Here is a 22,127-nt window from a genome sequence, read left to right as displayed (position 1 = left end):
CATGGGATTTAGTATTTTTTTTTAAGAATTGACATATAAGAATGATAGTTACTAGAGGCCAAGAAGGGGGTGTATGGAGGGAAGGATGAAGTGATGTTTGTCAATGGATATAAGGATACAGTTAGAAGAAAAATCTTCTAATATTTGATAACAGAGTATGGTGACTGTAGAGAGCAATAATATAGTATACATTTCCAAACAGCTCGAAGGCAAAATACAAAATGTTCCCAATACAAAGAAATATTTTGTTTGAAGTGATGGGTGTATTGAATGTCTTGACATGTTTGTCACACATTCTACTCATGTATCAAAATATCACATGTACCCTATAAATGTGTATAATAATTATGTAACTAGAAGACAAATAGACAAATACTGTATTAAAATGAGATGATTTACTTCAAAGCTGTCAGTTTGAGAGTGTGGAATTATTTTACTGATATTTCTAATTGCTCGAATTAGTTACTGTATCCCTCCCAAAGGTGCTTTTTGATGACCAAGGCATGAAGCATAACATAAAAGCAAAGGCACAAGGCTGTATTTGTGGAAAGCTTATCGAAGCCAATTTCACCTCTAGAATACACCTCAGTGAGGAACAGTGGACTTTTCTTCTGTTTATTTTCAATCTGCAAACCATGCCAGATCGAAATGTAGTAGACAAGATTTTGTACTAGAAATTACTATAAACCATTCAAGAGGAAAATGCTAAATATAAATTTAAAAAGAAATGTCTGACATTTTGCTGCATTTTAGGAGTAAGTATTCAAAACGTCAGCACTGACAGCTCACTTCTGTATTTGCCGTATACTTTATAGCCAACTCCTTCTGCTCTCTGTAGTATATACATGGAATTGAGCTCTGACTATCATTGGCTTCTTGGTCCATTATCAAGTCCACGTTTTTTCAGTGGGAAGTAAGAAAGTGTGTACCAGTGCCTATTTGTATGGTTTCCTCCTTCCTGCAGTCTCCCCAGGCTGGAATGACCCGTTAAGTCAAATAGTATCAAACAGTCAGCCAGCCAACTAGAGAACTATCCTTAGGCATTGGAACGGTAAGAAGAGCTTTAGAGAGAATACTGAAAGGTATTCAATTAAAAGATGCACATTACTGCAAATAATCAGGACATCGGAGATCACTTTTAGTTTGCCGTGGGGAAGAAACATTTAGAAAACTATGCTAATCTTTCAAAAAAAATTATTCCTTTGTTTCAACATCATCTTTAGATTTCTCCTAAATTTTAGGTTCAATATTCTCACTGAACATATGAAGTCAAACTCATCTATTTTCTCTCAATACTCCTTAAATCTGATCCTTTTTCTTTTTTTTTTTTTTAGTTTTTATCTGCTGAGTTAGTCATTGATATTTCTTAGCCACACTTTTATAAAAACTTCATTATGGAACTCTGTACCCAAAGACTTCCTCCATCTCACTTAGCTTACTGGTAAACCTCTGAGGTGCATACTTTCTGAATTACCTCTGTTCTGCTCTGAATTTAGATAAGCAGTCGCCTCTGAGTCTCTAATATGTTCAAATTAATTTTGATAACCTTGAGATATGCTTATTAATTTGACTTATGTAAAGTATGAGTCAGAAAGAAAATAATGTAAACAATTTCATTTAATTGAACTCAACAAACATTAATTGACAACATATCATATGTTATTTTAGTTTTTAGAAAATACTAAAATAAAGATGTCACAATCCAGATAATGTTATCTCACACCTTGCTGTTATCATTCTCCTTCTATCTAAGGATATACTGTGTGTACTCAATTCAAACCACACATTTCTTGTCATTTCTTTAAAAAAATTGAAAATTTTCACCAAATAGGAGAAAATTTGATATTAGTATATGCTATACCTATTATCTTATATAAAGAAACACTATGATCTTGTGGTTCTTTGCTTTGTGTATATTTTTACTCCACAGTTTATACAATTTCTTCTGAAAGGTGCTTACAAAGACAGAAGGCCTGAAACGATACCATGAGGTTAGAAGGTGTGTATTAGTTGTATCCATCTCGATTAGGCTTTGTAAGTATTCTCTTATATTAACTGTCACATAATTATTATTATGCAAAGTATATTTGCACTGTGTACATTCTAACCTTCATCTAACACAAGAAAAGTGTATTCCCCTCAGAATTCCATCCTCTCACCAACTCAAAGATTTTGTTCTCAGAGTTTATGCTTTTTCTTTTCCTTCATCAATTCTCTTGACTTATTTCCATCAAGATAAAAATCTGTGTTACAGGGTCAATCTTAAGAATGAGGTAAACGACCAAACCAACCAACAAAGCAAATGAACAAAACCAATCTCTGGACTTCAGTCACCCCAGCCACCACACCACCTCTCTGGTTATCATTAGCAGAAACTTTTCAAAGTGTTCGGTGCACCTTCCATTTTCCCATCTTCTCTTCCAAGATTCTCTTCATCTCAACTATTCAGGTTTCCTTCACAGCCTTCTACTCAAATAGATCTTACCAAAGCCACTGTGACCTCCAGATACAAAAAACAATGGTCAATTCTTAGTCCCCGTCTTACTAAGTAGGTTTTAAAACAGTTGAATGCTCTCTTCTTTCTTAAAAGGGTTTCCTTTCTTTGCCCGTGGGATGCCACTCTCCTTCTAACCTACTGACCCCAACTTCTCAATTGGCTGATTCATATCTTCTGCTGTTCCATGCATTGAAATTAACGCTGTATTCTGATGACTTTCCAGTATTTCTTTTTCTTTAATATGATACTGTTATGTGAACTGAACACTCTCGTCAATCACTCTTGAATACATCCCTCAATATCCCCAAGATAAAAAGTCTGTATTTTCTTCCCAAAACTGCTTTATTCCCAGTGTTTTTCAAGTAAAACACAGCATCTTCATTCACACAGGTTGAAAACCTTGACCCCACTCTCTATTTTACATGACACCTTCACTTCCTGCCAATCAAGTCAGCTCTACCCTACCATCCTTCCTGTAGTCTGAACTTCCATCTGGCATCTCCTTCTGGGATTATTATATAACATGTTCTTGTTGAGACTCACACATTATCCTTCAAGTAAACATTGAAAAAGATCAGATCATGTCAAGCTCTTCAAATCCATCCAATGGCTTCATGCAACATTCACAATTAACATCCAAGTTACTTACGTTGTCTGCCCTCCATAACTAACTTTACATCCTTTCACTTTTCCCTCAGTTTCAGGGGTCTGGCTGCAGTGCCCTTCTTGTTTATCCTAACTTCATGGCCCAGTCCTCCTGCTGCACCTTATTTTTCTGAGAGCCAACCCAAATTAGCCGGTCTGCCCATTCTCTGCTTCACAATCAAGTCTCAGCCTGTTGGAGACCTGCCTCGGCAATTAAAGAATGAATACATTCTCCTCCATCTCAGGTACTCACAACTCAACAACAAAAACAGTACCTTCATTTGAAAATTCACGGTACTATCGAAGGAGACAAATACAGAAAAGCAATTTTGGGAAGTAAGTAACTTTGGTATGAAAACGCTGTTATAAAACGTTTTTCTCCTATGTCATATAGAAGAAAAAAAAATCTGCTTAGAAAAAAGAAGAAAGGCTGCATGTCATAGACACCCTCTGACCTGCAACAGGAGGAGTTTTGCCTGGTAAAAGATGCAGAAAAGGCTTTTTCATGAAGAGAAAACCACATATGTAAAGGCACAAAGTTGTCCAAGTTTTAACCTTTTGAAGAGAATGACTGAGAAATGATGCTAACTCACTAGAAGTTAGCACTCAAGAAGCAGACACATTGTAGGAGGGGGAAGGAAGTGTGGAGTGCTCAGCGTACATAGTTAGCAACTAGTAGTAGACAGCGTTATGTAGAACATGGATTGTGCAGATTTATCTAAGCATATAGGAATATGGAGCTCTTTTTCTACAATATTACCATTAACATCTGCAGAAATACTGACTAGGAAACACAATCAGGAAATACTACTTTAATAAAGCCTTCTGAGAAAGGCAGAAATAAACTCGACTAACAGGAAAGAAGGCAGACATAAAAGCACACGCATGTCATTCATGATAAGCAAAAAAGTCTCTGGATGGGTAAATGCTTCATTTGTATAATAAAGATGCTACTTATTTGTACACTTAAAAAATAAACTCCATGGCATCCATGTGACCGGCAATCATTTGCAGCCAGTTTTAAAGCAAAAATTGTTCCAAATGAAATTACTCCTCTAACATACCTAGAGAACTTGTTTACTTTAAAGTCAACTTTTCAATCAACAAAAGGTGTTGTCTTCTGTTTTTAAAAAGACTTTCTGCTTGTGTGCAACTGTCTAGATAAAACTGATTTCTTCTGCAAGCTTTATGTATTATTTTCTATTGGTTATATTGAGTTGAATTGTTCTAAATGTTTACAGACTGTTACCACTTCAAACACCCATGAAAGAGTATTTTGTTGTTGTTGGCTTGCTTGTCTGTGTAAGTAGTTTATAATGAGAGTGTCAGTTGTATAGTTACATTCTGGCTTTTGGTTATATGTATGGTCTGAGCATGTTACACAAAATCCATGTGCTGGAAGTTTGATCCCCTTTTGGGGGAGCCTGTTTATGTCAGGAGGGATTCATCCTCGTTAATGGATTAAAGCCATTATAAAAGGACTTCTGGTCTTCTACCACACGGGAATATGGCGATCCTCCTCTTTTGAACCTACACCCTCTGCCATGTGATGACACAGCAGGAAGGCTCACCCCAGACACAAGCACCTTGATCTTGGACTTTCCAGCCTCCAGGACTGAGAAAAAAATTGCTATTATTTATAAATTACCTAGTCTCAGGTATTCTGTTACAGCAAGCGGCACAAACAGACTAAGACAGTAGTCATCAAAAGACTTATTGTCAGCCCTGTGCTGAGGGCATCAGAATAAGAAACTGATGCAGTAAAATGAAAAGAATTTGCATAGACTCCTGAGAAACACCTGCAGAAGTGAACAACAGACTTGCGTCACTGCCATTTTCTTTTTTTGGAGAAGTCTATTTAAATTCATTTTGGATCATGATGAAAGTAAAAACAGAGGGTAGTGATATTCTCATAGTGATACTAATTGAGATATGCCAGGGGAGAATGCACAGAGAGAGGGATTTAGGAATTAGTATTGGGAAAATTGAAGTCTTTGATATATAAAGTGGCCAAGTTTCTTGATTACTGCTGATTACACCAAATTTCCAAGAAATCAAGTGGTCTGTGACAGTCCTGAAAGCTTCACTCGAGCAGTGAAATACCAAGAAAAATCAACAGTCAGATTAAGATAAATTGCAACTAGGTAGAATTAGAGGAAGCATAAAATAGTTCAGAGCATCTCAAAATCCCCAAGAAATATTTTCCTTGAAGACAGTATTTTATTCTACGTAATGTTAATGATCATGCAGTAGTAAGTAATTAAGAAGTTCTTATTACAGTTAACTCTTGAAAAACGTGTGTTTGAACTACTTGAGTCCATTTATACGTAAATTGTTTTCGATAAATACATTGGCAATTGTTTGGAGATTTGTGGTAACCTAAAAACACATGCAGGTGAACCATGTCATCAAGAAATATTTTAAAAATTAGTAAAATGTTAGGTATATCACGAAAGCACAAAATATATGTAGATACTAGTTTATTTATGTGTTAACTGTTTATGTCATTGTAATGCTTTTGGTCAACAACAGACTATTGGTAGTTAAGTTTTGGGGGCCTCGAAAGTTATACTCAGATTTTCCACTGCACAGCGGTTGATGCCAAAACCTGTGTATTATTCAATACACCCCAAGAACAGGTGACCCTGAATAATACACTGGTTGGGGTGTCAACCCTCGCACAGTCGAAAACCATCTTACTTATGAGTAACTCATCTTACTTATGAGTATGATATAGCAGTAGAGCTGTTGTTTATATGAACATGGGGCAAGCCAACTTTCTACCAAGATTTTTACTTTCAGTTTGGGAGAGAAGATAAATACTCAAATACTGCAACATATAATCTCATAAGTGACATCAAAAGTTATTAAGGAATTTATGGGATCTCAAAAGCAGAAGAAATCACATGTGACTGTCATACCTAGGGACCACCTTATGAAAATGACGTTGGATCTGGGCTATGGGGAGTAACGAAGGAAAACACTCTTCATCCAAAGCATCATGTGTGCAAATGCAAGTCAATGTGATTGCTTCCATCCATGGGCAGCTGTGGTGAAGCAGGGCCCTTTCTGTTGGTGGAGGGTGGGGGCATGATGGTAATGAGGATATTGCAGAGGTTCTGAATGTGACTAAGCATTATTTGTTTATGCGACCAACTTTCTCTCTCACATATTTGGCCAGTTTTTAAGTGGGGGTAATTTTTTCTTATCTGTCAAAATAATTAGCATCTGTGTCATAGAAATATACGAATTAAACAGTCTAAGCCATACAAATAATTTCTGCTGTAACATAAACCTTATGCAAATATGATCTATATATTATCATTAAAATAAAGACATTACCTAACTTAGAGTACTTTTTGTCACTGTGTACGAATATACTAAACTACCAGCTCATCCTTGACTGTGTGTATTCACATGCTTCCTTCATCCTAGAGGTGGCTATCAATGCAAATATTGGCACCTACCAGAGGGTAGAAATCATTGCAATTGGGTGACAACTGACCCTGAGGACACCTCCCAGTGAGAAAACTTTTCTCAGAGATTTTCTAGAGTTGGTGAAGATAATCGAGTAGGAAGGGCTTTGCAGAAGATAGTGACATTTACAGATTTTTCGAAGATGAGCATTCACAAATTGCATAACACAAAGCGTCATTTTCTAGATGCCATATAACTGTGTATGCACCGTGCCTCGTGGAGGCTCAGCTTCCTGCACCCCATTGGTTGGAAACATGCCTGTAGTCACACATGCACAAACACACTCATGTACACATTACACACTCACACTCTTACTCACATTCTAAGAGAAATGGCAGTATTGTTGCCAGAGGAGACAAAGCGCAAACAAGACCAACATACCTGAAAATGTGATATTGAAGCCCTCATAGGAAATGGAGAAGTCTGATATAAACCGAAGCTGGGCGGTGAAGTTTCCAAACAAGCCTGCCTTGATCGTGTGAGGCAACACCGACCCAGTGAGCCTGGCGACCGGCTCAGAAAAACTCCCATCTTCTGTGATCAGTAAATAGTCATGGGAACTCTCAAGGTGAAAAGTGTGAAAGATCATCTGAACTCCTGAGAATGGAAGGAGAGATCGAGAGCGAGAGAGAGAGAGAGAGATATGGGAGAGACGGGACAGAGAGCGATGCAGAGAGACACAGACACAGACATGACAGAAATAGAGAAGAAGAGATAGAAAAAGAGAGGGGGAGACAGAGTCCAGAGAGTAGTAGCCACAAAGACAGAGATGATAGAGAGAGGAGAGAGAGAGATGTGGAGGAGAGAGAGAAAAAGAGAGAGGTTAGAAGTACAATTGCTGAAAATTTTTTTCTGAACTTAGACACATCAAAGTATTGAATCTAAATATTAACATACTATCTTAATATGTAAATCTAACTTTGAAGTTGAGGAAAATGGATAGAAAGAGAATTGCTTTAGAAATAAAAGAAAGTAGAGGGAATAAACAATGAAAATAAATACTTAGGTGCATATAAGTACAGATATGATGTAAATATGAAGATATGTGGATATGAATATTGAGGTAGATATGGAGATTATAGATGTAGCTATATATAGATACATATATAGATGTAGATACAAATATTTAAGAAAAATAGGTCAAAATGTTTACAATGGGTTTCATTCAAAAATTGTCAGTAGGCCCTTAGGGACAGTATTTGTCCCAGAGGGACAAAAAACCAGACAATTTTTCAATTTACACTAAACAAGTACCCTTCAGAAAATCTTAGTTGGGGCAGGAACAGTGGCTCACGCCTGTAATCCCAACACTTTCGGAGGCCAAGGCAGAGGTCAGGAGTTTGTGACCAGCCTGACAAACATGGTGAAACCCTGTCTCTACTAAAAACAGAAAAATTAGCTGGGTGTGGCGGTGGGTGCCTGTAGTCCCAGTTACACTGGAGGCTGAGGCGAGAATAGTTTGAACGTGGGAGGCGGAGGATGCAGTGAGCCAAGATCACACCATCACAATCAATCATGGGTAACAGGGCAAGACAGTGTCTCCAAAAAAAAAAAAAAAAAAAGAAAAGAAAAAAAGAAAGTCTTAAATGGAAGTCAGCATAACTGAGGAAAAAATTCCTTGAAAATGTAGTTTTGGACACCCCTAATGCATATTACCTTATAGAAACCAGAACCACAAAGTCTTGTTTCTGGATTACTATAGTGAAATTAATAAAATTAACTGTGAATAGATAATTTCTAATAAACGTGTATTTTTATGATGACAAAACTTTGGTCACTCATAATCTGTGTCTTCTTTATGCTTAACTTCCTTCAGGGCAAGCTCTTCTGTCATGTCCTTCATGGTTGCACAGTGCCACACAACATATATAATAAAATAGGTCCATTTAATATTGTTGGGTTCAAATCTATGTGAAAAGACAAAGTCTACATAATACTTATGTGATCGAAATTCTAAACAGACTCTTTTTTAACTTATTTTTTGAGACAGAGTCTCACTCAATCTCCCAGGCTGAGTGCAGTGATACAATCTCAGCTTACTGCAACTTCTGCCTCCTGGGTTCAAGTGATTCTCCTGCCTCAGCCCCCAGAGTAGCTGGAATTAGCAGGCATGCACCACAATGCCTGGCTAATTTTTTGCATTTTTAGTAGAGACAGGGTTTCACCATATTGGCCAGTCTGGTCTGGAACTCCTGACCTCAGGTGATATGCCTGCCTTGGCCTCCCAAAGTGCTGGAATTACAGGCATAAGCTGCTGCATCCAACCCCAAACAGACTCTTAAAAAAATGACAAGTTTAGTCACAGAAAAAAGATTCAGGTTACAATCCTAAACCCAGTGTTTATAATCTACATTTCCTGCACAAAATGCAAAAAGTCCTGGTCTTCACTATATTTATCTATAAAACGACAATAAAAATATTTATTCTATGAGACATCCCTAGATTGTATGAAGATAAATTATTTACTATGTGAGACGATACCAGGTAAACATAAAACACAAAGAAAGCACAAAAATTGTCTAAGATTTATCATGGAAATTAGAAGTTAGACAATTGCTTATTTCTCTTTATTTAATCAACAGTCACATTTTATTTAATAGATGACTGCATTCCTTACCACGATACCTACTTTCAAGCTTATATTCACACGCACACATTCAGGTTATCAGATAAATGGAAAGCAAAACAAGGAATCAGCTTTTATTGTACAGCTGAAAGAACATTTGTCTTCCAAAATCTTACTAAATAATACGTTAAAATTTTGAGCTACGCATGAGAAAAGTAGCTACCTCACTTTTTTATACTGAAGTATGTTTTTTGTTTGGTTCTCATGTTTCTGTCTCATTTACTCCTCTGTATGTTTGAGACCTATGACAGGTTCTTACCTTTTCCATGAGATACTTCAATGGTCCATGTACAGTTGAGAGAGTTGGGATAAAAATCTGGAAATCCAGGAGAAAGGACTGTTCCGCTCTTCCCATGGATGTAGCCTCCACACAGGGCTTTAAATAATAAAGAGAGATGATTATAACACTAAAGCTTCACAATAAGGGCCAGAACAAAATACTGGTTAAATGGCAGGGAATTTTCACAAGGATTGAAAGAGCTAATGTCATATCCAAGAAAAAAACAAGCAAAACCTGAGCTTTATTTTACTTGCAAATATAATATGCCAGTATATATGCAGGCATTCTTACCACTATGAAATCTTGAAAACCTAACACAGAATAAGGCACAGCAGGAGAACTGGAACCTGCATTAACAAACCAGCAGAATTGCAAAAATAATGCAGGTGTGCACTCCTGAGAGCTGCTGATCTTTCTTCAAATCCCCTCAACAAACCATGCCCTGTTCAAACACTCATTTCAGACATTCATTTTGAAAGAAAGAAAAATAAAGTTACATGTAATCATTTCAATGGGAAAGTAGCAACAATTAGGGTGTCAGCAGAATGTGGGAGCTTAAGCGCTCAACTCTGGTGTCAGAGAGTTATGAGGTCAAATGCTGGCTCAGCTACTCACTAGCTCTGTGATCTCTGGTAAGTGTCTCAACCTTTTACATTTGTCCTATCTTGAAAACAGAAATCATGACAAAACCCATCTCATGCATAGGTGTTTGCAATGACTGCCACCACGGAACACAATATACAGTTTGTAACAGACACTAAATGATTCAAATGGTACCTACTGGTAGATACTTATGGAAACATTATCTACTGAGAGTTGCTAACAGGAATTCAATTCTTAAGATATCAATAATGTAACACTTTGAATAGACTCTATATGCCCTAATTTTACAAACATCAAGAGGAGAACAGTGACATGATCCCACCAATGTTCTTTTATTTCATATCTGAAGACCTCTCAAGCTATCCTATGAATGGAAGCACTGAACTGAAAAAGAACAAAAGGAAACAGAGTCACCAGAGCCAGGGGACAGAGGCAGGAAAGGCAATTGCCATTCATGTTCTGCAAACAGCCACATGTCTTGAGAGTCGCCAAGTACTCCAGGTCTCGGCCTTCTCCTGGAACCTCTCCACCTGTAGTTGTGAGGCCTGGGGATGTCACCAGCTCAGACCTCGGGACCAGGCTGCCCACCCTCACTGCAGTGCCTCCACTGCGACAGCGAAGGTTATGTGCCAGCATGATTGGTCTAAGGGCTGCCCAGATAGCTGGTAAGAGACTGGGCTTGTCTATGAGGGTACAGCCCCTAGAGATTAGCATTTCAATCAGTGGACTGAGTGAAGATCTGCCCTCACCAATGTGAACTAGCATCATTCAATTTGCCAAGGGCTTGAACCAAATACAAAGGCAGAGAAAAGGTAGGGCACAGTAGCTCACACCTGTAATCTCAGCACTTTGGGAGGCTGAGGCAGGTGGATGACCTGAGGTCAGGAGGTTAAGACCAGCCTGGCCAACATGGCGAAACCCCATCTCTCCTGAAAATATAAAAAATTAGCCAGGCGTGGTGGCAGGCGCCTGTAATTCTAGCTACTCGGGAGGCTGAGTCAGGAGAATCGCTTGAACCAGGGAGGCGGAGGTTGCAGTAAACCAAGATTGCTTCATTGCACTCCAGCCTGGGCAACAAGAGTGAAATTCCATCTCAAAAAAAAAAAAAAAAAAAAAAAAAGGCAGAGTAAAGAGAAATTTTCTCTTTTCTTGAGCTGGGACATCCGTCTTCTCTTGTCCTCAGACTTCAGTGCTCCTGGTTCTTGAACCTTCAGACTCCAGGACACACACCTTCAGCTCCTCTAGCTCCCAGGTCTTTAGACTGAGAGTTATCCACTGGCTTTTCCAGGTCTCTAGCTTGCAGAAGGCAGATCTTGGGACTTCTTGATCTCCCAATCACATGAGCCAATTCCTGCAATACATCTTGGTTCCATTTTTCTGGAGCACACTGACTAATACATCTGCTTATAAGTTGGTTAGTTTCTCTACTCCTCTGTGTTTCCACAGCCTCATATGTAAAAAGGGGCAAAAATCACAGCTCGTTCCCGCTTGCTGAATAATGAAGTAAGTGAATACATGTAAAAAGCTCACAATAGTGTCTCACAAGCAAAACATCACTTAGTGTCACAATTGACTATTCATTTCACAAGACTCCTTTGCATTTTTAAAACATGTCCCCATTCTGTGCATATGTATTTATACTTCCTTTCTTGAACTAGGCACGAAGAACTGTCATGAAGTAAATGATACCCAGAATAACGTCTTCCAATTAGTATGATCATTCTGAATTATGTTTTATAAAAGCCACTTCCACAAGTAATATTCACAAAAGAATCATATAATCTATGCAAGATGCAACAAGCCTCATTGTGCTCACTCATCATGCATCTTAAGGAAACAGATCATCTCTCTAGTATGTAAACCTCATGGGAAGCATGATATAAAATATAAATTTTTAAAATGAGTTTTAGAATATTCTAAGAATTTCTCATGGGATTTTTGCATCTTAAGACTGCAGTGACTGCACATTTCACTGTGAAAGCGGTAACACTGTACATCCTACGTGAAATGAAGGTATTCAACAAACAGTTATTGTGCACCTGCTGTTGAGCAGACCCTGTCCCTCACATCAGGGATGATTAATAATAAAAGAGATAACATATCTGCCCTTGTAAAGTATGCATTTCAGCTGGAAAAGACAGAATAAAGCTCCTAACAATATAAAAGGCAGATGATGTGCCACATGACTGTGAAGAAAATAGAGATAGAGGGATGGGATGGTCTGAGGCTTGTGGATGGCCAGGGGTGCCGCATTTAGGAAGTGGTCTATAAATAAGAACTTGAGAAAGACAAGGAAAACACTAAATACCTGGGGAATAATTTGGGTGGAGAGAAAGTGGCTAGGTCCGGGGCTTAAGCTGCAGTGGACGTGCAGGGGTAGGGAACAAAAAGGATACCTCAGTGGCTCATAGGTCCTCGTAAGGGTTGGACATTTCTTTCCATGACATGAAGGGGCACTGGATGGCCCTGCCTAGAAAAGGACATGAATCTCATGATCTACCTGGAGTTTAGCCCTGCTCCTGAAGCTGTTGTGAGAGAATACACAGGGGTGGCAGGGAGGAAGGCGGTCAGGACCCCAAACCAGGGCATTGGCAGCAAGATGGCAAGACACGGTCTGAACCCACCTGTGTCTTGCCAGTAGGGCCATAGGACTTTCTCATGAATGGAATGTGGGCCTTATGATAAAACAGGAGGAGCTGGGGGTAACTGTGAGGTTATAGCCTGAGAGTGACATAACCATAGGTGAAGGAGACTTCAGGAGAATCAGATTACGAGAGTAAAGCAGGCATTCAGCTGTGAATACTGAAGCTCCATGTCTGCTAGCTTGCATGTGGAATGGTTGATATTGCAACTGGATACACACAGGTCTGGAGTCCCTGGATGAGGGTTGAGCAAGGGACAGAAGGGAGACCACAGCTACATGAGATCACAGTGCAGTCAACGTAGACATAAGCTTCCATAGAGGAAACTGAGGCCAGTGCACGATGTCATGGGAAGAAAAACAGCAGAGGACAAAGGCGTCCTGAATTCAGAAGCTATGCATTGGTAACTTTTCATTGATGTATAATTGGATCGGTGTGAACTGATGCAGTAACTACTCAAATTTTTATGAAGAAATTCACCGTAATGAATTTAAAACATTTTATGTAAAACTGAGATATCTTATATCCAAAGCTATCTGTCAGTAGACTTATACTAAATTCTGCATATGTTACGTAAACTGATAAAATTAATTCACCTCCAACTACATTTAAATGCATAAAAACGATCAATCTTCATTTTATGCTCAGTCTTCGTGTCATCAAGAAAAGTTACTTGGTCATCTATTGGGGAAGAATCTGGAGGGAAAGTGCTCTTCCCTCTATGATGTTTTCTATCCATACCACGCGGAACCTGGAAATCACTAACCAGCCCCGTCACACTGTCATTAGGAGCAAAGTCAGACACAAAGTTAGAGATAAAGCTGCTCTTGTGCTCTTTTAGGTTTATATGGGTGCAAATACAATGTAGTCCAATTCGCACATAATGAAGACTTTACACCAAAAAATTGTGCCCACAAATCCTATAATATTTTTCAGGAAAAGGAAATTTGAGGTTTAGAGAACTGAATTGGTATTCTCACCTAAAATTGAAGTGAGGAGAGAATAAAATGAAATACCTGAATTATATTTTAGTATTTATACAGGTTATGGCTATATTCATATGTAGACGTGCCTAAGTGCCCTTAGCAGAGCTACAAATATAGCTGCATACAATCTGAATTACATTAATCTGTTTCTTCATGCATGGTAGATCCTTTTCTGAGTAGCTGTAAAAGACAGTAAAATTTTACTGTTTGTGTCCTTAGTACTATAATTTCTTGAGTTTTACTTTTCTATTTATGTAACCTACCCAACATCAAGGATGCAGGTATGTTACATCAGAAATCTTTTGGATGGAGGACAAAGATATGCAGAAATCATGGAAGAACAGAAGAGGAGACTTTTTTTTGAGGCGAAATCTTGCTTCTTTACCCAGGCTGCAGTTTGATGGCGCGATCTTGACTCGCTGCAACCTCCACCTTCCGGGTTCAAGCAATTCTCCTGCCTCAGCCTCCCCAGTAGCTGAGATTACAGGCATATGCCACCATGCCTGGCTAATTTTTGTATTTTCAGCAGAGACAGGGTTTCACACTGTTGGCCAGGCTGGTCTCTACTTCTGACCTCAAGTGATCCACCTGCCTCAGCCTCCCAAAATGCTGAGATTACAGGCATGAGCCACTACACCTGGCCCATCCAACAATTTTGAAGTTCTGTCTTTTGTCCTCTGCTTTTATCCATTCATCCATCCAATCCTCCATTCAGAGTTACTTATTAAGAATTGTACTACTGTTTTCCAAACGCCCTTTGATGTTGTTGGGTATAGAACAATGAATACGACAGACAAGTCCCTGTCATCCAAAGTTTATATTCTAATGGAGAAGGCAAATAACTTATTTTTAAAAATCCAGATAACTAGCTTTGATTTATTCTAAGAACAAGAATATTAACTTATTATCTAAAGTCAAAGGAGGTCTAGCTGGTTAGAGAATGACGGACATGCCTATGAATCCACAGAGTGATTAATGCCTATCCCGGCAAATGTCCACTCCCAGGATGGTGACCATGGAGTAAGTGATACAAGGTTGGAGGAAGTGCAGAAGGGCAGAAGCAACCACGTGTTACTAGGCTGCCCTGAGACAGGCTGTCTGTTGGGGTTTCTCTGTCAACTCACTCCAGGATCCTGCATTTTCCTGCTGATATTCACCGCAAAGCACATAGCTCTCTGATGGATTCCGCAGTTATTTCTTGTCTTCCCACCACTCCCTCCACCCCATCACCTCCCCAGACCCTTCCGAAGTCTTCCTCATAAATGGAAGTTTGCAGAGTCAGTTATTCTTGCCTGGAACCAAGAAATTGAATTCAACAAGTTTATGGATGGGAGGAAGGTGGCAGTTGAAGCACGCAGACAATTTCACAGGCAGCAGTGATCTCCGCGTTAGCGAGGGCAGCAGGGAAAAGAGGCGGCAGCGATGATAAACCTGCTAGCTCCCTGGACGGTGTCATTCACCTCCACAGTGCCAGCTGTAACTTGAAACCTGACAGCTTCCACATGTCCATGTAAAACACTGACCTCCTTCTACAACTGTGTTGGATTTCCAACTGCCTGCCAGGTTTCTTGGGATGTCACCTTGGAGTCATCTCTCTCTCTCCTAAACTCCTGTATCCTCCTAGTGACACTGCTATCTATTCCCCCACTTCGACTTGCTTCAACTGGTGTGTTTCCGGTCATTTTTGTCTCATCAATCTCCTAGCCTCTGCATGTCTTCCTCTTCCTCAGAAAGATCAACCTGCGAAAGCACAGCCTTGGGCCTGACCTGTTTCCATCTTTTCTTTTTTCATCATTTTCTTGTTCTCCTGAAACCACAAATACAGTTCTATTTGAAGTCAGACTTAATAAGTTACTTTCCACTTCAATAATATTCATAGACTCTCCATGCCCTACAGAAGTCACTGATTTTATTGATATATTTATTTATATGAATAAATATATTAAATACACTTTATGAATAAATATATTGTTCCTATATTTATTTATATTAGAAACATTCTATGAAAAGGAATGTTGTGTAGAAATTCCCAATAGGAAGGAAGAGAGTAAATTACGGCAGTCCAGTTGCACAGGAGAGACTCCAGTCCTGATTGCTGTTACCACCTCACCCTCAGAGAAACCCTGGGGTCCTCACATTGGGATTGCTGGGCACTGCAGCGTGAACCTCTAACAATGCCCTTAGACCAGCGCACAAGGCATTTGATCATCTTCTACCTTCAGTGATTAATTCACATCTCCTAACCCTCCATGCCTCTGCTTTTCTCTCTGCACCTCAGTTTATAACCATTTCTTCACGTTGAAACCTGTCCCTTCCTCTAGACCTCCTTCTTAAAGATTGCCTCCCAGCTTTCAAGATCACAAATTGAAACTTTTTTTTCCACTTCTTTATCCTCAACCACTTTTCTTTTGTCTAATAAAGCACTTACTTCATTGTGTGATCTTTTAAAATGTCTTTCCTTTTGTTATGCTGATAGATTTTAAACTTCTAACTGTGTGACTGCAAACACAGCAGGTTCCCAAAAAATGCTTGTGGAGAGAGGAAACAGTTTTCAAAAATACTTATTTAATAAAAAAAATTCAAAGTTCTCTTTGCATTCATCTTTCACAAAATTACAGGGATTTATCCCAATGTTCATTTATTTAACACTTGAATGTGTGAAAGAGTAACGTTAAAAACACCCTGACCTGATGCCATGGATCCAGGACAGTCACTGAGTTTATCTTGTTTCTTGTTGATACAGAACATTATAATTATTATTTTTTTCTTTTCTTAGAGCTATGAATGTTTAAAGATTTAAATATCTTACTTATGTACCTTCTGTTGCAAAATAAAAGCATGGGGTTTAAGAGATTGCTTAAGATTTAAATGGTAACAACAACAATCTTTATGGTTGAATGAAAATTATCAACAATGACTGACTAGAACTCTCATACCAAACTCTAGCCCACTCACAGTTTGTAGATTTATTAATAACTTTTTTTTTTGAGACAGAGTCTTGCTCTATTGCCCAGGCTACAGTGTAGTGGTGTGATCTCGGTTCACTGCAGCCTGTACCTTCTGGGCTCAAGCAATCCCCCTGCCTCAGCCTCCTGAACAGCTGGGACTGCATGCACATACCAACATCCCCAGCTAATTTTTGTACTTTTGGGGGACCATCAGGTTTTACCATGTTGCCCAGGCTAGCCTCGAACTCCTGGGCCCCAGCAATTGACTTATGTCAGCCTCCCAATGTGCTAGGATCACAGGCATGAGCCACCACACATGGCTTATTAATAGATTTTTACCATTAATTCTTTATACTCTAAAACATGTTCCAATGCTGCAAAATACAGTCATGCTATTGACCCGTTTGAAAGGTTTAAATCTCAAACTTACATACATTTACATCAGTAGACAATAAATAAACAAAATGAATAAGCTGAGTGTACTTTTATTTGCTGTGGAAAATGCCACCCATATAACTGGCATCCCTATAGCATCTCAATTCCTGCACTGCAAAACCTACAGGCTATTTTTGGTCTATTCCCACTCCATTTCTCCTAACTCACTTTCCTATTGATCCCTCCACTCAGTTTCCATTGACCCCACTTTGCTAAACCTCCAGGAATTTTCAGACTGTACTGTGCCAATCAACCCCTGGTAATTTTGCTCATTTCTTCTTCCTGGGATACCCGTTCACATGCTGGCTACTTCGGGAAATCCTACCCATCACGAAAATCCCAGCTCAAGGGCTGTACTTTCCCTGAATTCCTCCTCAGTTACTACTCCCTGAGAGTTTAAAATCAAACTGAGGAGACTGAACTGAGTATGTATAATGTAAGTCTAAAATATATTTGATATAAGTTGTAAATGCATGTTATATTATCTACATATAGATAGATAGATATTATTAAAAAAATATATATATATACACATATACATATATATATAATATGCCTTTATGGAGCTGAATATCAAGAGAAATTGAAGTCAAAAGAGTCAGTGTTGTCATGACCTGGAGCAATTCCAGAGGAATGCTCATCAAGGCTGAGTGCGACCTCGTCTTGGAGGTTGAGAATGATTTAAATAATGCAATATGCAAGGATGAAGAAGGGGAATAAATATCATATGTATTGGGTTGTTGGTAAGAAGAGATCAAGACCATCGATAGATAAGTTTTATTTTCTAGGTCGCCTGCTAGATGGAGTAGAAAATAATCTTGGCTAAACCAGGAAGTGGTCGAATCCGAGTAGACTAGTAACAAGTTCTGCAATTGAGGCAGGAATTAATAGCCTACCAACCAAAAACAAACAAACAAACAAACAAAAAACCCATGGTCAGATGGAGTCACAGCCCAATTCTACCAGAGGCACAAAGAGGAGCTGCTACCATTCCTTTCTGAAACTACTCCAAGCAACAGAAAAAGAGGGAATCCTCCCTAATTCATTTTATGAGGTCAGCATCATCTTGTTATCAAAACCTGGCAGAGATGTTAACAAAAAAGAAAAGAAAATTTCAGGCCACTATCCCTGATAAACATCGATGTGAAAATCCTCACTAAAATACTGGCAAACCAAATCCAGCAGCACATCGAAAAGCTTGTCCACCACAATCAAGTTTGCTTCATCCCTGGGATGCAAGCCTGGTTCAACATATGCAAATCAATAAATGTAATCGATCACATAAACAAAACCAATGACAAAAACCACATGATTACCTCAATAGATGCAGAAAGGCCTTTGATAAAATTCAACACCCCTTCATGCTAAAAACCCTCAATAAACTAGGTATTAATGTAACGTATCTCAAAATAATAAGAGCTATTCATTACAAACCCACAGCCAATATCATACTGAATGGGCAAAATCCAGAAGCACTACCTTTGAAAACCAGCACAAGACAAAAATGTCCTCTCTCATCACTCCTATTCAATGCAGTATTGGAAGTTCTGGCCAGGGCAATCAGGCAAGAGAAAGAAATAAAGAGTATTCAAAAAGGAAGAGATGAAGTCAAATTGTCTCTGTTTGCAGATGACATGATTGTATATTTAGAAAACCTCATCTTCTCAGCCCCAAATCTCCTTAAGCTGATGAACAACTTCGGAAAAGTCTCAGAATATAAAATCAATGTGCAAAAATCACAAGCATTCCTACACACCAATAATAGACAAATAGAGCCAAATCATCAGCAAACTCCCATTCACAATTGCTACAAAGATAATAAAATACAGAGAAATACAACTTACAAGGGATATGAAGGAACTCTTCAAGGAGATCTACAAACCACTGTTCAAGGAAATAGGAGAGGACACAAACAAATGGAAAAACATTTAATGCTCATGGAGAGCAAGAATCAATATTGTGAAAATGGCCATACTGTCCAAAGCAATTTATAGATTCAATGCTATGCTCATCAAGCCACCATAGACTTTCTCCGCAGAATTAGAGAAAATTACTTTAAAGTTCATATGGAACCAAAAAAAGAGCCCATATACCCAAGACAATCCTAAGCAAAAAGAACAAATCTGGAGGTATCATGCTACCTGACTTCAAACTATACTGCAAGGCTACAGTAACCAAAATAGTATGGTACTGGTACCAAAACAGATATATAGACCAATGGAACAGAACAGAGGCCTCAGAAATAACACCACACATCTACAACCATCTGATCTTTTACAATCCTGACAAAAACAAGCACTGGGGAAAAGCATTCCCTATTTAATAAATGGTGTTGGAAAAACTGGCTAGCTATATGCAGAAAGCTGCAACTGTACCTCTTCCTTATACCTTACACAAAAATTAACTGAAGATGGATTAAAGACTTAAAGGTGAAATCTAAAACCATAAAAATCATAGAAGAAAACATAGGCAATACAATTCAAGATACAGACATGGGCAAAGACTTAATGACTAAAACACCAAACACAATGGCAGCAAAGGCCAAAATTGACAAATGGGATCTAATTAAACTAAATAGCTTCTGCACAGCAAAAGACACTTATCAGCAGAATGAACAGGCAACCTACAGAATGGGAGAAAATTTTTGCAATCTATCCATCTGACAAAGGGCTAAAATCCAGAATCTATAAGGAACTAAACAAATTTACAAGAAAAAAACAAACAACTCCATCAAAAAGTGGGCAAGGGATCTGAGCACACATTTCTCAAAATAAGACATTTATGTGGCCAACAAACATGAAACAAAGCTCATTATCACTGGTCATTAGAAAATGCAAATCAAAACCACAATGAGACACCAGCTCACGCCATTTAGAATGGCAATCATTAAAATGTCAGAAAACAACAGATGCTGGAAAGGATGTAAAGAAATATAAACACTTTTACACTGTTGGTGGAAGTATAAATTAGTTCGATCATTGTGGAAGACAGTGTGGCAATTCCTCAAGGATCTAGAAATAGAAATACCACTTGATCCAGCACTCCCATTACTGAGTATATAACCAAAGGACTATACATCATTCTACTATAAAGACACATGCACACCTATGTTTACTTCAGCACTATTCACAATAGCAAAGACTTGGAACCAACCCAAATGCCCATCAGTGAAAGACTGGATAAATAAAATGTGGCACATATACACCATGGAATACTGTGAAGCCATAAAAAATGCATGATTTAATGTTCTTTGAAGGGACATGGATGAAGCTGGAATCCATCATTCTCAGCAAACTAACACAGGAACAGAAAACCAAACACCGCATTTTCTCACTCATAAGTGAGAGTTGATCAGTGAGAATGCATGGACACAGGGAGGGGAACATCACACACCGGGGCCTGTTGAGGGGTGGTGGGCTAGCGGGAAATAGCATTAGGAGAAATACCTAATATAGATGATGGCTTGATGGGTGCAACAAATTACCACAGCAAATGTATACCTATGTAACAAACCTGCATGTTCTGCACATGTATCCCTGAACATAATGGAAAAAAAAACAAAAAAGAAAATAGTATTGGTTAGATACAGAAATATTTTAAAAAGTAAGTTACCAATGCTCAATGAGGAATTTGTGGATCGTATTTGAATGCACAGGTACATGAACATGTTGTTTTCTTTTGAGAAAAACCTAACTTAAAATCAAAATTACAGCCGGGTATGATGGCTCATGCCTGTAATCCCAGCACTTTGGGAGTCAGAGGCGGGCAGATCACGAGGTCAGGAGATCGAGACCATGCTGGCTAACATGGTGAAACCCCATCGCTACTAAAAATACAAAAAAAGTTTAGCTGGGCATGGTGGCACACGTCTGTAGTCCCAGCTACTCAGGAGGCTGAGGCAGGAGAATTGGTTGAACCCAGGAGGCAGAGGTTGCAGTGAACAGAGATCGTGCCACTGTACTCAAGCCTGGGTGACAGAGCAAGAATGATGCGTGTGCACACACACACACACACAAACACACACAAACACACACAATCAAAATTACGTATCTCAAATGAGTCAGGTAAAGTCTCTCACTTGGGTACGTCAGTTTTCATTACCAGATTAAGAGCCTAGATTCATCAATGATTGTCCTATGATGAACAAGGTTTCTTCACCCATCACCTTACAATCAGAGTACTACAACTTTTCAATCTTTACAGCTATGATTAAAAAGTCTACAAGTAAAACAACTTGGCAACTCCTATGTGGGTACTTGTTCGACAGACTTACCCCACATAAAAATCAAAAAGACAGCAGCTTAGACACATCCTATTTTAAAATTCTATTTTCTTCTATAGTCCAAAAAAATAAATTATTAAAAATGCACAATATTATACAAGAAAGCCATATGTGTTTGCATGGCATGTAAACATTCAAGAAAAATTACTGATATGATTAACTTATTCTATTGAAAATTTAAGGTAATTTAATAAAATATCAAACTGATTCAAACTCAATTACAAATGAAGAAAACTTGAATATTTTAAGGGTTTTGATTCTGATTGCAATTATTTTTAATATAGAATACAAAAATATGACAAATATTTGCATAGTCTATATGACACCCTTGAGTTTTACAAAATTATAATCAGGCAGTAGTTAGCATCTTTTTGACACTAAGAGTTGTACAGATGAATGTAGTTTGTTTATTTTGCATTACTAGACTTCTAATTACAAAAATAAAACTGCAAATAATATCAAAAAATGTAGAGTGAAAAATCAAGTCTCACTGAGGCCATGCTACAGCCTAGTTATCTCCAAAGAGGTGAGCATGAGAATTACAATTTTAGAATGTCTATTTTCAGTCAACTTCCATGCAACACTGTGTGCACCTTCAGTTACATGTATCTATGCAGTATATGCATATACACAGCATGCATTGTTGTATTACCTCTTATATTTTACTCTAAAAAAGGTGTATCATCTTATCTTCCTAATAGTGTGT

General features: G+C 38.4%; 1 protein-coding gene across 1 annotated transcript in view; it reads right to left on the bottom strand.

Annotated features, from left to right (window-relative positions):
* The window catches only part of CSMD1 (CUB and Sushi multiple domains 1), a 2,129,340-nt gene that overhangs the window by 451,294 nt on the left and 1,655,919 nt on the right, over positions 1-22,127 (bottom strand). The window contains exons 19-20 of the mRNA XM_064369795.1: positions 9,505-9,621; positions 7,001-7,216 (exon numbers count right to left, since the gene is read on the bottom strand). Of these exons, the coding sequence (XP_064225865.1) occupies positions 7,001-7,216; positions 9,505-9,621 (333 nt within the window). The remainder of the gene's footprint in view (positions 1-7,000; positions 7,217-9,504; positions 9,622-22,127) is intronic.

Source organism: Aotus nancymaae, unplaced genomic scaffold (assembly GCF_030222135.1).
Source record: "Aotus nancymaae isolate 86718 unplaced genomic scaffold, 86718_ANA_hifiasm-v0.15.2.pri h1tg000090l, whole genome shotgun sequence".
NCBI classification, from domain to species: Eukaryota; Metazoa; Chordata; class Mammalia; order Primates; family Aotidae; genus Aotus; species Aotus nancymaae.
This window is presented reverse-complemented; position numbering and strand designations above follow the sequence as displayed.